We start from the raw sequence: 15216 nt of genomic DNA, 5'->3' as shown, positions 1-15216 counted from the left end.
AACCTATCCGTATACGCATTTCTCCCTCTGCCTCTCCTCCCCAAGGTACTCCTAAAAGTCAGACAGGAGAAGCCAAGGATGATACTAATTGCCCCAGACTGGCCCCGCCAGTACTGGTATCCAATACTAAGGAGCTTGTCTCAATGCCCAGCTTGGACCTTGCCTCAGATACCTCATCTACTGTCCCAGCAAAACAGTCAGATCCTGCACAGCCAACTCAGGACTTAAAACCTGGCAGCGTGGCGGATAATGTAGTCATTCAAAACACACATCTCAGTAAAGCTGTGATGGATGTCATTTTGGAGGTCAGAAGGCCTATTACTAGAAAATCTTATGCTGGAAAATGAAAGAGATTTTGTGCTTGGAACCAGGCACAAGGAACTGATACAGCTGTGCCAAATATTCCTCAGATTTTGCAATACTTAACTGAGATGCTGGACAAAGGTCTATCTTTTTCATCCATTAAAATTCATGCCTCTGCCATATCGGCTCATTACAATGCAGAGCCACCAATTTATTCTCATCCCTTACTAAAACAGTACCTCAGAGGAGCCAAAAACTTAAGGCCTCTAAGAAGATCACCAGTGCCTGCATGGGACATCAACTATGTCTTGGAAAAACTCACCCTGCCACCTTTTAAGCCAGCTGCAATGGCTGATATAAAGTTTTTATCTTGGAAAACAGCTCTGCTCCTAGCAATAACTTCTGCAAGACGAGTTTCAGAGCTTCAGGCACTCATGGCTGTGGAGCCTTTTATAATTTTTTATTCAGACAGGGTCTCTCTGAGGACAAACCCAACATTTATGCCTAAGGTGGTGTCCAGTGTGGCTCTTAACCAAACTATTCATCTACCAACTTTTTATCCAAATCTACAGAACAAGGGGGAGAGAATTCTGCATTCTTTGGATGTTCACAGACAGCTTAGATTCTACTTGGACAAAACCAGTTTTCAGAAAGACAGAGCAATTAGTAGTGGCATATGCTGCACTATCACAAGGAAAGACTACCTCAAAGCAGACTATTTCAAAGTGTATAGGCCACTGCATTCGTTTCTGCTACTTACACCATGGCAAGCCAGTGCCTAAGGGCATTAGGCCACATTCAACCAGAGCTGCAGCCACTTCAGCAGCCTTCTCAGGGAAGTACCAACCAAGGACATTTTAGAGGCTGCTACTTGGAATTCAGTGCACACCTTTACCAAGCACTATCATTTGCCACTCTACTCTAAATCCAGGGCAGGCTTTGCCACTGCAGTTCTGCAGGGCCTCATAGCCGCTCCTAATGTTTTTTAGCTCCAGCCTCCCATCCATAGTTTTGGGACTCTACCCAAATGTAATGACTGCAACAGTAAAACACGAAGAACATAGTACAGTTGTGTACACTTACCATAAATGTAGATGTTCGAGTGTATTCACTGTTGCAGTCCAGGTTACCCACCCGCCATCCCCCTTTTTCTTCTGATGGAACCTATCTTTCCTTCTCTGATTTATACAGCCTGTGTGGTGTATTTGCTTGTAGATGAAGGTAAAGTTTATATCGGTGCATGTATTTATATGTATGTAAATTTTGGCTACCCTTTTAGGGGGCACCTGACATCTGGGGCAAGAAAAACTGAAGAAAAATGGAAGGGGCAACAGCGGCCGACCCAGGACTTTGGAATTCAGGCCGACTGAGGGCAACCTGCCAGCAGGATTACCCAAATGTAATGACTGCAACAGGCTGTGTGTACCACCTTTCCCTCGTCTATAGCCTTGGTAACTGTCTCAAAGAAGTCCACCAGGTTTAAGAGGCATGATCTGCCCTTAACAAAGCCGAACTGGGTAGGGTCCAGTGTTTGGAGGTTCCCAATGTCTCTGTTAATGAGTTCCATGATGATGCGCTCCATAGCCTTGCAGACCAAGCTAGTCAGGCTTATAGGGCGATAGTTCCCGGGGTCTGTTGTGGCTCCACCTATGTGGAGCGGAATAACAGTTACTGTGCACCACTCTATGGGTACCTAGCCTTTGGAGAGGCTGAGTTTGAACAGTGTGTTTAGGTGAGGGGTTAGTTTGTCTTTGAGCTCATGTAGGACGCAGCCTGGGACACCGTCCAGTCCCATTGATACTGTGTTTTTGGCTTTGGAGAGGGCTGTTTTAACCTGAGTGTCTGTGATTTCAGGGGCTCTACATTCTTCTGTTATGGTTATGGGCCCTTTTGGGGGTGAGAGGGGGTTGAAGTTTGCACTGAACCTGCCTGCCAGAATGTTGGCAATATCGGTCGATTCAGTATATTTTGTGCCATTCTGCACTAACTCCGAGCAGATCTGAACATTGCCACTTAGACTCTTGACATAGCTAAAGAATGCCTTGTGGTTATCTTTGGAGTCCTTGGCAATTTTTCTTTCGAAGCTCGCCTTGGATGATTTTATGAGGGATTGTAGCTTCTTGCTGATACTGATCAGGGATGTCTTCCCTTTTTGGGATTTTACTCTTTTCTGTACTAGGTTCCTACTTCTATTGTATAGCTTGTTTATGGCAGGGGTCCACCAGACTGGTTTCTTTTTCTTGGAGGAGTGAGTCTTGGTTTTGCTTGGGATAGCACGATCCATGCATTCTTGTAGGTACCCGTAGAATGCATTAGTAAAGGATTTTGCAGCTTGGACAGCGTTGTCATTTAGCATGGGGAATTTGAAACTTTCCACTTCGGTCTTAAGTAACATGAAGTTTGCTTTTGAAAAGTTTTTCACAGTGGTTTCCTTGTCCAGTGGTGGGGGTGGAATGTGGATATCCAAAGTGATTTGTTTATGGTCAGATCTAACCAGCGAGGGGTTGACCTCCGGTGTGGAACACCAGTCGCCCATGTTGGTGATGACCAGGTCCAATATGTTGTCACCTCTGGTGGAAGTGTTGACCAGTTGATCAAGGGAGTTTGAGTTTATAAATTCTAGGAAATGTTGGGCAAGGGAGTTTGTACTTGAGTAGTTCTCCCAGTTACTGTTTGAGTAATTGAAATCACCCAATATTAGGGTGTTTGATAGGACCTCTGTTTCCCAGTGTTTCCAGAAATGTGGAATGGGGGTCCTGGGACATGGTGGATGATCTGTAGCAAGCTACAATTTGAATTGCAGTTTTGCCCGTTGCTAGTTGCATGTGGATGATCTCTGAAGCATCGTGCTGTGCCACTAACCTGGAGGTGTGGGTATCCTTGATGAATATGGATGTGCCCCCACCTTTTGTATTTTGGTCCGGTTTCTGTGGCCGAAATATATGGTGTGAGTTGTAGCCTGGTAGTGCTGGGGTGCTCTCTGTTGCCTTAAACCAGGTTTCTGTTGCTGCACATATATCGATTTTCTCCATACTGAGGAGTGCCTCCAGTGTGTGCATTTTGAGGTTTAGACTTCTGGCATTAAATAGCATTACTCACAGTTTTTTGTTACTTGTGCTATTTACGGCGGTGGGTTTGTCTTTGAAGCCTTGCTTAAAAAAGAAACTATGGGTGTGGTAAGACCCTTGGCCAGTATTTGAAAGCCTAAGGGTGACTGGTGCAAGCCGTCTCTAGCAAATTAGCGTGGCTTGTCCAGCATGTCATCCCAGGCGAACAGACACTGGATCCCCTTTGAATGACACCAGAAACTTAGCCATTTGTTGAAATTGATAATTTTTTCTTTATACTGTGGTATCATTCTTGGTGAGGACAGGATGCTACTCAGGGTCAGGGTCTTACTGGCCTGGGCTACGTGATCAGAGAGCTCTTCCATGTCTCTTTTCATGTAGTCCAGCGAGGTACGGCTCAAGTCATTCACACCAACATGGACAATGACAGAGTCATATTTGTACTTGTTCTGGAGTGACCTGAGTGCTTGTGTTATGTGGCGGATCCTGGCACCCGACAGGCAGCTAACAGTAACCTTCTCCTTATTCAGCCTAGTGAGTGGGACATCAGTGTGCCTGATTATAGAGTCACCTATTACTAGTATGTTGGGTATGTTATTTTGTCTTAAGGGCTGTGATTGCATGGCACACTGGTTTTGTGAAGTATGTGTTTCATGGTTTGTGTTGGGGGGTGGAGGTTGCTTGGATGTCTGCTTTGGAGGTCTCTGTTGCTTTTGCAGATTTTTATTTAGAGCTTCCTAGTATGTTTTCGTGTATTTGTGTGTTTTTTGCCGGTGCTGGTTTAATGGGTCTATGTGAGACTGGTGGTGTGATGCAAGTATTTCCCTTCTCCTCTTGACTGTCTATATTTATAGGTTCAAAGGTAGGTACTAGGCTATTGGCCCTACGGCCTATATAAGCCTAGCCAAAAAGGTACCCTGGCTTTTGCCACCCAAGAAAATTATTTTCCTGTGCCCCTGTTGAGCAGAGCCACAGAAGTGATCCCCTTGATTGAATTTCCTATTTCCCTTCCAATCATCAAGATTTTTCTTGAAGAGTGCTAATGAGGAGCTCTGTTTGACATAGATAGGTAGTCTGTTCCAGAGTATGGGAAGTCTCTGGGACAGGAATATTTCCCTCCAGCATGTTCTGGTTATTGTGGTGACACGGTTTAGGTCCCTACAATGTGTATCTCAGAGGGATTGGAATTTCTTTAAGTGGACATGTCCCACAGCTCTGGGTTAGACATAGCTTTGTATGCTAGGCAGAGATCGCCTCTGAGTAGGCAATATGCGACGGAGTAAAGCTGGAGTTTTTTTAGACGGTCTGCGTAGGGCATCTGTTTGAGGCCAGTAATCCTCTTTGTGGGGTATTTCTGTGGGCTCTCCAGTTGTTGTAGATGTCTTGTGAGGTACATACCAAAAGGGGCGCTGTACTCTATAATGAGTCTAATGAGTGATGAGTAGAGGGGAACAATTACCTCTTTTTTTCTGGATGAGAAACCTTTTGTGATGGTGTGCCACATAGAAGGATTTTCTGGCCACTGTGGCGATGTGATTATCTTAGGAGAGACTACTGTCCACCTTGTCCCAAGGTCTCATCACACTTTCGGTGTTAAGTAGACTGCCACCTATGTAGTAGTTCATGGGTAGAGAGTTTTTACTAAAGGGGATGACCGTGCACTTTTTGGCATTGAGCTTCAGGCCATGGCTTTCACACCAGGCATCTGTCTCAGTGAGGCCCTTTTGTAGGATGTCCACATTGTTAGGAGTTTCGATTATGGCTCCCAGTTTGCAATCCTGTACAAACTTCATTAGCCAAAGATAATCTGTGTTAGCCTGTGCTTCAGAGAAGTAGAGACCAAACAGGAGGGGACCCAGGACTGAACCCTGTGGTACTCCACTTGTCACTGGTCTGAAGTTGGATTTGGAGTTTGCAACTTTCACAGTGTGGGTTCTGTCCGTGAGCCAGTTGGCAACCCATCTTGTGACATGGGGATTTATACCTAGCTTAGTGAGTTTATGTATAATTCCAGAGTGGGGGGATGGTATTGAAAGCCTTAGCGAGATCTAGATAGGCTGTGTGAACCACCTTACCCTCATCTGTGGCATTGGTGACTGCTTCAAAGAAGTCTATCAGGTTTAGGAGACATAGTCTGCCTTTTACAAACCCGAACTGGATGGGGTCCAGAGTTTGGAGATTACCAATGTCTTTGTTTATGAGTTCCATGATGATACATTCCATGGCCTTGCAGACCAGGCTCGTCAGGCTAATGGGGCGGTAGTTCCTGGGGTCCGTCGTGGCTCCCCCTTTGTGGAGTGGGATAACCGTCGCGGTGTGACATTCAGTGGGCACAAAGCCTGAGGTGAGGCTATGATTGAACATGGTACTTAGGTGGGGTGCCAGTTCTGTAGTTCGTGTAGAACGCAGCCTGGAATATTGTCAGGTCCCATGGATGCTGTGTTCTTGGCTTTGGAGAGTGTGTTTTTTTACCTGTGCATATATTTATATTTATATTATATATGTACACAGTATACATGTATAGTTTGCATTTCCGGTATCTACACTAGATCAAATAACATTGCCTTAAATTTTTACACCCAAAAGTCTTACTTTCTGTATATTTATTATTTTGTTTGTGTTTTTCATCGGTAGTTGTGTCACTAGAGCAGCCAAACTACTGTTTAGATATTTTTTAAAAGTCTTCTGAAGAATTCTGCCCACTTTTGGGTAGTTATTCTTAATTTGTGATTTGAAGTCTGGATGTTAGTTACTGATGGCATTATGTGAGCAACTATTAAGCGATTTACTTCCTAGACAGAAAGACAAAAGTCTGTAACCAACTAGTGTCAGTACTGCCTGTTTCAAACCGGACACTGCATTGTTCATAACAACAAGTATGAATGTGTCATAGCTCTTTGTTTTTTGCTTATCAAGCATTTTCGCAGTTCCTAATAGCCTTTATAAATTGCCTGTTTAGGTTCTGTATTCATAATTACATTAAAATAATTTTGAGCAGAATGTTAACATTGTGTTTGTTGCTCTCAGCAGGATGATGATTTGATTTATCAAAATGATTTTTAAATTTTTGCCTTTTAACTTCTGTTTCTTTCTGCACACAGGATTGACCATTGCCAAGCGTATCCAGATATCTGACTTACCTCAACTGGTTGCTGCTTTCCACAGTTTAGTAGGTCTGGCTGCAGTTCTGACTTGCGTTGCTGAGTACATGATTGAATACCCACATTTTGCAACTGACCCTGCTGCTAATCTTACCAAGACTGTAGCTTACCTGGGTTCTTATATTGGTGGGGTTACGTTCAGTGGGTCCCTAGTTGCATACGGAAAACTCCAAGGTATGTTTGCCGCCTTTACAAATTCTATTACAAATTAAACTGCTTGCATCTGTAGTCTAAAATGAGTGTTAAACTGGCAAAGTGAAATTGTTCAATCTCGCCGTTTGTTCTTACGCATGGGTTCGGAGCCGATCTTCGGCTCCGAGACGGCTACTTCTACTGCTCTGCATCTTGAGAAAGCTCGAGGCACAGTCCTATCCCACAATCCCCCAGTGCTAACCCCCAGATCTAGTTTGCCGCGGCTCGTTTTTCAAAGTTTTTCTATAACTTACCTTATTAGTATAGATAGATATATATATATATATATATATATATATATATATATATATATATATATATATATATATTAGTCTTATTAGGTCTATTATCCTGTCTTTTTAACAGGTGTTCCTTTCTTTAAGAAAGGCTTACTCTTTTTGTGTGTAGTGATACCTTTAATTTTTTTCTTGTTTTCAGGTTTTTATAGGTATATGTCTGATTTTTTAAATGTCTATGCGGACAGAAAATGTCCATCACGGATAACCACTCTTCCTGCGTCTACTGTCTTGGCCCTCTCCACTTACAGGAGGACTGTTCTATTTGTCATTCCTTCAGTGGGAGGGTCATGATGGAGAGACGCAGGAAGTTGGTAGACAGGGGATTATTAAAGCCCGAATTTCAGGAGGCCCTTGACAAGGCTGAATTGGTATCCAAGTCTTCGAAGGGGTCCAAGTCTTCGAGAGTGTCGGAGCCAAAGTCATCGGCTCCGAGCACCTCTATTAAGATTCGGACACCGGCTCCACAGACTTCGGAGTCGGCTGTCGAATGTATATCTTTGATCGAGACTCCGGTCTTGGAGCCGGTCTCGGAGGTTCCGCCGCCATCGATCCTTCACTCGGTGACGACTTCGGCCCCTTCGACCTGCTCTTCGAGACCCTTATCTGATTTGGATGTGAATCGAGTGATACAGAAGTTAATGGAGAACTCGGCCCTTTCTAAATTGATCCAAGTTTCGTCCCAGCTGGTTTCGAAACTCGAAGCCCTCCCTGGGTCATCTACTGCTCCTCCTCCGAGACCTGTCGAATCTTTGGAGCCGAGAGTCGAAGTTCCGATGATGGTAGAACCATCGATACCAAAGCCTACAGCCGTGCTTTCGGTACTGTTGACCTCGACGCCCTCGGAACGGATCGAGGGGTCCCGGAGCCAACTATCGTTCCTTGGTTCCGGGGCGGACTGTCGAACCGAGATGTCTGTACCGACTCTCCCCCTAGGAGCCTCGGCTCAGATTAGTTCGGCACCTTCCTCTGGGTCGGAGCCCGGACCCCCGGTCTCGGGGATTGTTCCTGGTTTCTCGAAACCAGGAAGGTCTTCGGATTTGGGTAGCGGTGCCTTCGACGCCATGAGGAAGGTCTTGTCAAAACAGACACATATCTCATCGGATTCTTCTTCTCCTCCCCCTAAGGGTCCACATTTGACTTCTGTATCCTCGGCTCCTACGAAGCGTCGAGACCCAATGCCTCAGTTGCCCCCAGAGGGTGCTCCTGGTTCCTCGGACACTTCTCCAGAAGCCCCATCTGAAGAAGTACCAAGGAAAAGACTGTGCAAGAGGAGGCACATAGATTCCCCACAGGAATCTCTTACATCAGATACAGATTTAGATGAAGCAGAAGGGTCCCCACGGTCCCCCTCGGAGAATGTCTCCTTTGCCGACATCCTGGAGATCCTAAAACAGAGGGGAGATTGGCAGCCACTTAACCCTTCTGTGGATGAATCAGTATTGCTGAAGGCATTCGGGGCTCTACCTTCTACCTCCTGGGTGACCCCTCCCTTTGACGAACTTATGGACCTGATAGCTCGTAGGGCTTGGGAGACACCTGACAAGGTGGAACCAGTTCCCTGCAGGCCGAATAAGTTTATAACAGCCCCCCAGGACAAGAGTTATCTTACCAAGGGTGTTTCAGTGGATACTATGGTGGTGGCGACAGCCACTAAGAAGGACATGTCAGAGTCCTATTCCACTGTCCATCCTCCTAATAAGGATTCTAGGACGATGGACAGATATGGGAAGCGCGTTTTCAGTTCTGCGACTTTTTCCATGCGATCGCTGAACTACTTGGCGCATTTTATGCGTTTACAGAGGGATCTCCTCAAGGAACTCGGAGATACTCTCCAGGGTCGTACAGATGCTGCTGTTACCGAGAAAGTGAAAGCACAACTTAATACCCTTAACTCTGTAGTCAACTCCTCCATGAGGCTCATTTCATATGCGGCCGAAGGTGCGAGTAGAGCGGCAGCTTCAGCGATTGCTCTTAGGAGACAATCCTGGCTGCGGCTGTGCTCCTTTGCGGAATCATTCAAGTCTTCTTTTACTAACGTCCCATTTGATGGTGCCTCTCTTTTTGGCCCCAAAGTAAAGGAGACCCTCACTAGGTGTGAGCAAGAAGGGAAGACTCTATCTGCTGTAGGAGTCCGTTTTTCTGCCCCTTCCAGACCATACCCCAAAGGGCAAAGAGGCGGAAAGATGTGGTTCCATAAGACACAGGGTTCAATTCAGTCCACACAGAGTGATAATGCCCCTTCCAGAGGCAGAGGAGGGGGAAAGAATGGAAGACGCCGTCCAAACTGCAGAGGGGGTCCGCAAAACCCGGGCGACAGAGATACTTTCTCTGGCAAGCCTTTCCAGCACTCCTGAGAGGAGGCCCGACTGTCCTGCTCTGGAGGCAGTCGGGGGACGCTTAACTTTGTACCCGCTGGCATGGCGAAATTTAACCTCAGATGCGTGGGTACAAAATATAATTACCAGAGGTTACAACATAAAATTCATAAACGTTCCCCCTACCACCAAAAGATTCCCAGACGTTCCACCCAATCTGCGGGATCAGGCAGCCTTAGAGATCCAGAAGTTGCTCAGGAAAAGAGCCATCCAAGCAGTCCCGGCAGACCAAATAGGATCCGGAACTTACTCAAGGTTCTTTTTAGTTCCAAAGAAGACAAGGGACTGGAGACCAATTCTGGATCTCAGCAAATTAAACACTTTCGTTGTGAAGGAGAAGTTTCGGATGGTCACGCTACAGTCAATCCTCCCTTTTCTGCAGGAAGGAGACTGGATGTGCTCTATAGATCTCAAGGACGCGTACTACCATATAAAAATGGCCAGACCATTCAGGAGATTCCTGCGCTTCCGGCTAGGAGCCAGTCATTTTCAGTTTCGGGCTCTGCCGTTTGGTCTCACCTCAGCCCCCAGGGTGTTCACCAAGTGTATGGCAGTAGTAGTGTCTCACTTGAGACAACAAGGATTCCGGGTGTTTCCGTATCTAGACGATTGGCTCCTCCCCGCCACCACCGAGTATCATCTGCTCCAAGCAAGAGATTACACAATCAGTCTTTGTTCCCGTCTTGGCGTTACAATCAATTTAGAAAAATCTTCCTTATCGCCATCACAGCGCATCTCATTTATAGGGGTAGAACTGGACACTACCTTGGTCACGGTCAGACTTCCACCAGAAAGGGTTTCAAAACTAAGGGAGCAAATTACAATACTCCTTCAAAAGACAAAAGCTACAGCAAAACAGGTTTTAAGAGTCCTGGGATTAATGTCAGCTGCACTGGTTGCAGTCCCTCTAGGAAGAATGCACATGAGGATCCTACAATGGCTACTGTTCACCCAGTGGTCCTATCAGCACCTGCCGTTGTCACACGAGATTCTAATCACATCCTGCTGCAAGCAGGATCTACGATGGTGGATGCTATCTCAAGACTTGACACAAGGTCGACCATTTACCCTGCCAACCCCGATAGCGACAATAACCACGGACGCTTCCCTGATTGGGTGGGGGGGTTGTTCCAGGGAAAGACGGTCCAAGGTCAATGGTCCAGAACAGAATGCAAACTGCACATCAGTGTTCTAGAGCTAAGAGCAGTGTTTCTAGCATTGCAACACTTTCACGGCGTCTTACCTCAAGGAACAGTGGCAGTCCAGACAGACAACATGTCAGTGGTCTGGTACATCAACAAACAGGGAGGAAAAAGATCTTATCCATTATGCAGAGAGGCCCTCAGGATCTGGCAATGGGCTGTCTCCACCGGACGCTTTCTGATAGCAACGCACATTCCCGGGACGACCAACGTAATTGCGGACAGGTTGAGCAGAGCCATCCTGTTACCTCACGAGTGGTCCCTGAAATCTCAAGTGGCGGAAGCGATATTCCGCAAGTGGGGCCAGCCTTGCTGCGACCTTTTTGCATCGCCGATGAATGCCAAATGCAGAAGCTACTTTGCCCTTCTTCCTCCACCAGGGAGTGTCCCCAGAGATTCACTGGTTCAGGATTGGCCCCCGGGTCTCCTGCATGCTTTTCCACCCATTCCGTTAATCCCCAGGTTTCTATAGAAAGCCAAACATCTGGAAAGGACCATAATTCTAATAGCCCCATTCTGGCCTCGACAGATCTGGTTCCCCTTTCTTCAGGCCCATCAAATCGAGGAGCCATGGATTCTGGACCCAGTTCCAGACCTTTTGACCCATGCGTCAGGAACCCCTCATCCATCCCTGCAGGCCCTAAAATTGACAGCTTGGCTGCTCCTCTTCCCATCCTAGCCAGGTCCTGCGGTTAAACGTATAATTGTTTCCTCTCTTAAACCATCCATTACAAAGACTTACCGGAGCAAGTGGACACGTTTTTCTTATTGGGCATTACAACAAGGATTAGATCCAACAGAAGCACCGGTACACAAAATTTTGGAGTTTCTGTCTAAGATCTTTGAAGAAGGAGCATCATCGTCCACAGTTAGAGTCCAACTGGCGGCCATATCGAGCTTTCATGTGGGTTACAAAAATTCTTCCATCATGTCCCACAGACTTTGCAAGGCGTTTTTGAAAGGCACTTTTCACCTCCGCCCTTCCATTCATAACCCAGTTGCTCCTTGGAATCATAATTTAATTTTATCCTAGTTAATGTTACCCCCTTTTGAACCAGCCTCCACAGCCTCTCTTAAGTTCGTGTCATGGAAAACATTATTCTTGGTGGCTATAACCTCTGCTCGTAGAATTTCGGAATTACACGTGCTATCTGTTCGACCTCCCTACTTGATTTTCCACTCTGATAGAGTGACATTACGCACCAATCCGTCTTTTTCTCCCAAATTTCAAATATTAACCGGTCCATCGAACTTCCCACCTTTTTCAAAGATCACACTAACAAGTTGGAATATATGCTGCATAAGTTAGACGTCCACAGACAACTCAGGTTTTATTTGCAAAGGACAAAAGATGACAGAAAATCAGACCAACTATTTATATCCTGTGCTGACCAAAGAAAAGGTATGGCGGTTACCAAAGTTACCTTGTCTAAATGGCTAACAGATTGTATTAAATTTATCTATTCACAGATGAAACAACAATTACCTTTTCAACCCAAGGCTCATTCTACCAGGGCTATGGCCACATCTCTAGCCCATGCAGCCCGTTTGCCGTTGGATACTATTTGTGCGGCAGCAACCTGGGCGAAGCCTCATACCTTCATTCTCCATTATGAGTTGGACAAGAACTCCAAAGATAGGGCCTCTTTTGGTTCTACGGTTCTCAGGAACATTCTCCCATGAGCCACCCAGGGTAAAGGAGCTAGGGACGCTACCCATGCGTAAGAACAAACGGCGAGATTGAACAATTTCACATAAAGAAGTTATGTCTTACCATAACATTCCATGTGAATTGTTCATCTCGCCTTTGTTCTTACTACCCACCCTCCATCCCCCGGCCTATGTTTTTTTTCGGAGAACTGGATGATTTGGATTCCAGTTCAGCTTGTCTTCAACACCTTCTGTTAGTCTCTGGCTGCTTCTGTTGTCAGGGTACTCTTTTCATTATCTAGGTGTTTTTTGGGCATTGCTGCCCCTTATCTTTAAATTACTGCTAGCGCCTGGGGTGCATTCTTATCTTTTGGTGTTAGCAAACTAGATCTGAGGGTTAGCACTAGGGGATTGTGGGATAGGACTGTGCCTTGAGCTTTCTCAAGATGCAGAGCTGTAAAAGTGGCTGTCTCGGAGCCGAGGATCGGCTCCGAACCCATGCGTAAGAACAAAGGCGAGATGAACAATTCACATGGAACGTTATGGTAAGACATAACTTCTTTTTTTTATCTATTAAGTATTTTTCTTTAATGTGCATATTCTGAACAAATTATTTTTCATTTGTATTACACACACAGTTTCCTTATACTCTGAAGAATGGTATTTATTGCCACTCATTGCTGTTGAACTTTTACTGTGCCTTATCTATAATATGTACTTTCAGTATGTATTTCCTGACAAGAACATTGCTGTTCTTGTCAAGATCACTTTGTGCAGCGCCTTGTTAGGGTTTGGTTTCCTATATTAGTCTTACTGTGTGCGCATGTGTGTGCTTTGTAAGTATCTTTTCACTCCCATTGCTTGGGAGGTTCCCAAGCACCTTTCCATCTTTCCCTCTGATTTTGCACTTACTGGCCATATTCATAGCAAGAATATTAAACCTTTGTTTCATCATTTCTTGGTGACCAAGAAACCATTAATCTGAAGTAGGAGATTCATTTGTCTGCAACCTGTGGGTTATGGATCCGATATCGGATCCGAACCGGCATGGTTTACCAGCTATGGATCCAAGCTCTCAGCTCCTCCCCTCACCCATAATGCCCTGCTCTACCCTCATGACCTCAGATCTCGTTTGCCGCGCATGGTGACCAGATTGTGTTTTTCCAGCTCTCCAGCTAAGTGATTTTTCTAGTCTCTAAAGTGCTTAAATTTCAAAGTTCTTGTTAAAGTTGTGTGAAAGTGTAGGTTTCCCTCTTATATTATTATTTTTTTAGTGTTTAAAACTTATTTTTAATATCCCTCCCCTCGCTGGTAGCGTAGTGTGTGTTTGGGCCTGTGAGTGGTTTTTGTTACTTTACTTTATTAGTTCTAGTAACCTTGTTTGTTTGCTTTTGGGATGTCTGAGCAGCCCAAACAGTATTTTCTAAGTGCTCCGAGTGTGGCCATAAGCTTTCCCCAGCTGATGGCCACACTCGGTGTGTTAGATGCCTGGGGGTTGAACACCTCACATCTGGATGTTCCATTTGTGCAGGGTTCAAACCCAGGGCATTGAAGGAGCGGAGGTCCAAGCTTGTCTTGGCGGGTCTCTTGCCGCGGACTCGGCTCCGCCTCCGCTCCTTCGGGGTAACCGTACCACAGTTGTCCCTCTCCGCTCCCCTCCTCCTCCTGGGACTCAACCTCCCTTTAGTGGTTCGGAGGAGAGGGAAGCTAGAAGAAGGACCGGAGGGAGAAGCACCATAAGCGGGCCGAGACCTCTGTTTCGCCCCGCCAGCCAAGCGGCTTCTCCCGGCCTCCTTGTCTGCTGGCTCTCCCCCTCGGCTCCGGTCTCCAGCGTGTTTTTCACCGGGACCTGAGGAGGAGGAGACCCGATCTCCGTCGAGGCTATCGAGGAGGCACTCAAGGCCTACCTCGGTAGCCTCGTCGAGATCAACATATAGCCTGTCGGACGCTGATCTGGACGGGATGATGAGAAGGTTCATCCAGGCCCAGATGCAGATGGGAGTGCTCTTGCCTCCCCCCTGGGGAGCTCGACCCCCTTTTTCAAGCCAATTGCTCCTTCTCCGACCCGCTACCCGGGTTCGGAGCAGTTGGAGCAGAGCAGCTTCGGAGCCGGGGGTGGGTCGGCGCCGATAGTACTTGGTACTTCGGATCCGACCCTGCCCTCGAGTGCATCGGATCCGACCTCTCGGAGCCTGGATCCGAGCCGGATCCGGGGATCAGTGCTCCTTCGGCGCCGTCTGTGTCGGAGCTGCTGTCCCTTCGGATCCGGCGCCGGCGCCGGCTCCGACGCACTCGTCGGATCGGAGGAGGAGCCGATTGTCGGATCCTTTGGTCGAGGTCGGCTCCCCTTCGGCTTTTGATGTAGTGGAGAGGGCCCTGTTGAGGGTCTCCGGACCCCCGGCACTTGTTTCGGCTCCGTCCCGCGCTCCCTCTGCTCTGGGTCAGGCTTCCACCATCCGGCCCTTGGGACAGCCCGCTCCTGTGCCCCAAGCTGTTCCCCTGGAACAGGTTACTGTTTGCGAGGAGTCCTCTGACAGCCCCCCCAGAGGATGTTACTCGCAAGCATACGTGCAAAAGGAGGCACATTGACTCCCCCGAGTCTTTCACGGAAGACACGGATTTGGAGGAAGGAAGGCTCCCCACGGTCACCCCCCGAGGATGTCTCATTTGGAGACATCATGGAAATGCTCCGCATAAGGGGGGGTTGTCTGCCCCCAAGTCTTCCTCGGACGAGTCTGTGTTCTTGGAGGCATTTGAAGCGGGCCCGTCTACCTCTTGGGTGTCCCCTCCTGCCGACCCCCTGGTGGACCTCATTACCACCAGGGCGTGGAAGGAACCGGACACCGTGGAGCCAATCCCTAAAAGGCCCGACCGGATCCTCAGTCCCCCGGCTGACCGTGCCCATTGGAGTAAGGGGCCTCCGGTAGATGCCATGTTGATGGCGGCGGCCACCAAGAGGGAACTTG

At 47.1% G+C, this 15216-nt stretch overlaps 1 protein-coding gene across 2 annotated transcripts in view; it reads left to right on the top strand.

The window, feature by feature from the left end:
- The window catches only part of NNT (nicotinamide nucleotide transhydrogenase), a 1308245-nt gene that overhangs the window by 862436 nt on the left and 430593 nt on the right, over positions 1–15216 (top strand). For both annotated transcript variants that reach the window (XM_044076912.1, XM_044076918.1), the window contains exon 15: positions 6473–6706. In XM_044076912.1, the coding sequence (XP_043932847.1) occupies positions 6473–6706 (234 nt within the window). The remainder of the gene's footprint in view (positions 1–6472; positions 6707–15216) is intronic.

Source organism: Protopterus annectens, chromosome 1.part1 (genome assembly GCF_019279795.1).
Source record: "Protopterus annectens isolate FY-2018-M chromosome 1.part1, PAN1.0, whole genome shotgun sequence".
Classification (NCBI taxonomy): domain Eukaryota; kingdom Metazoa; phylum Chordata; order Ceratodontiformes; family Protopteridae; genus Protopterus; species Protopterus annectens.
Note: the sequence above shows the minus strand (reverse complement) of the source record. Positions and strands in the feature narration are given on the sequence as shown.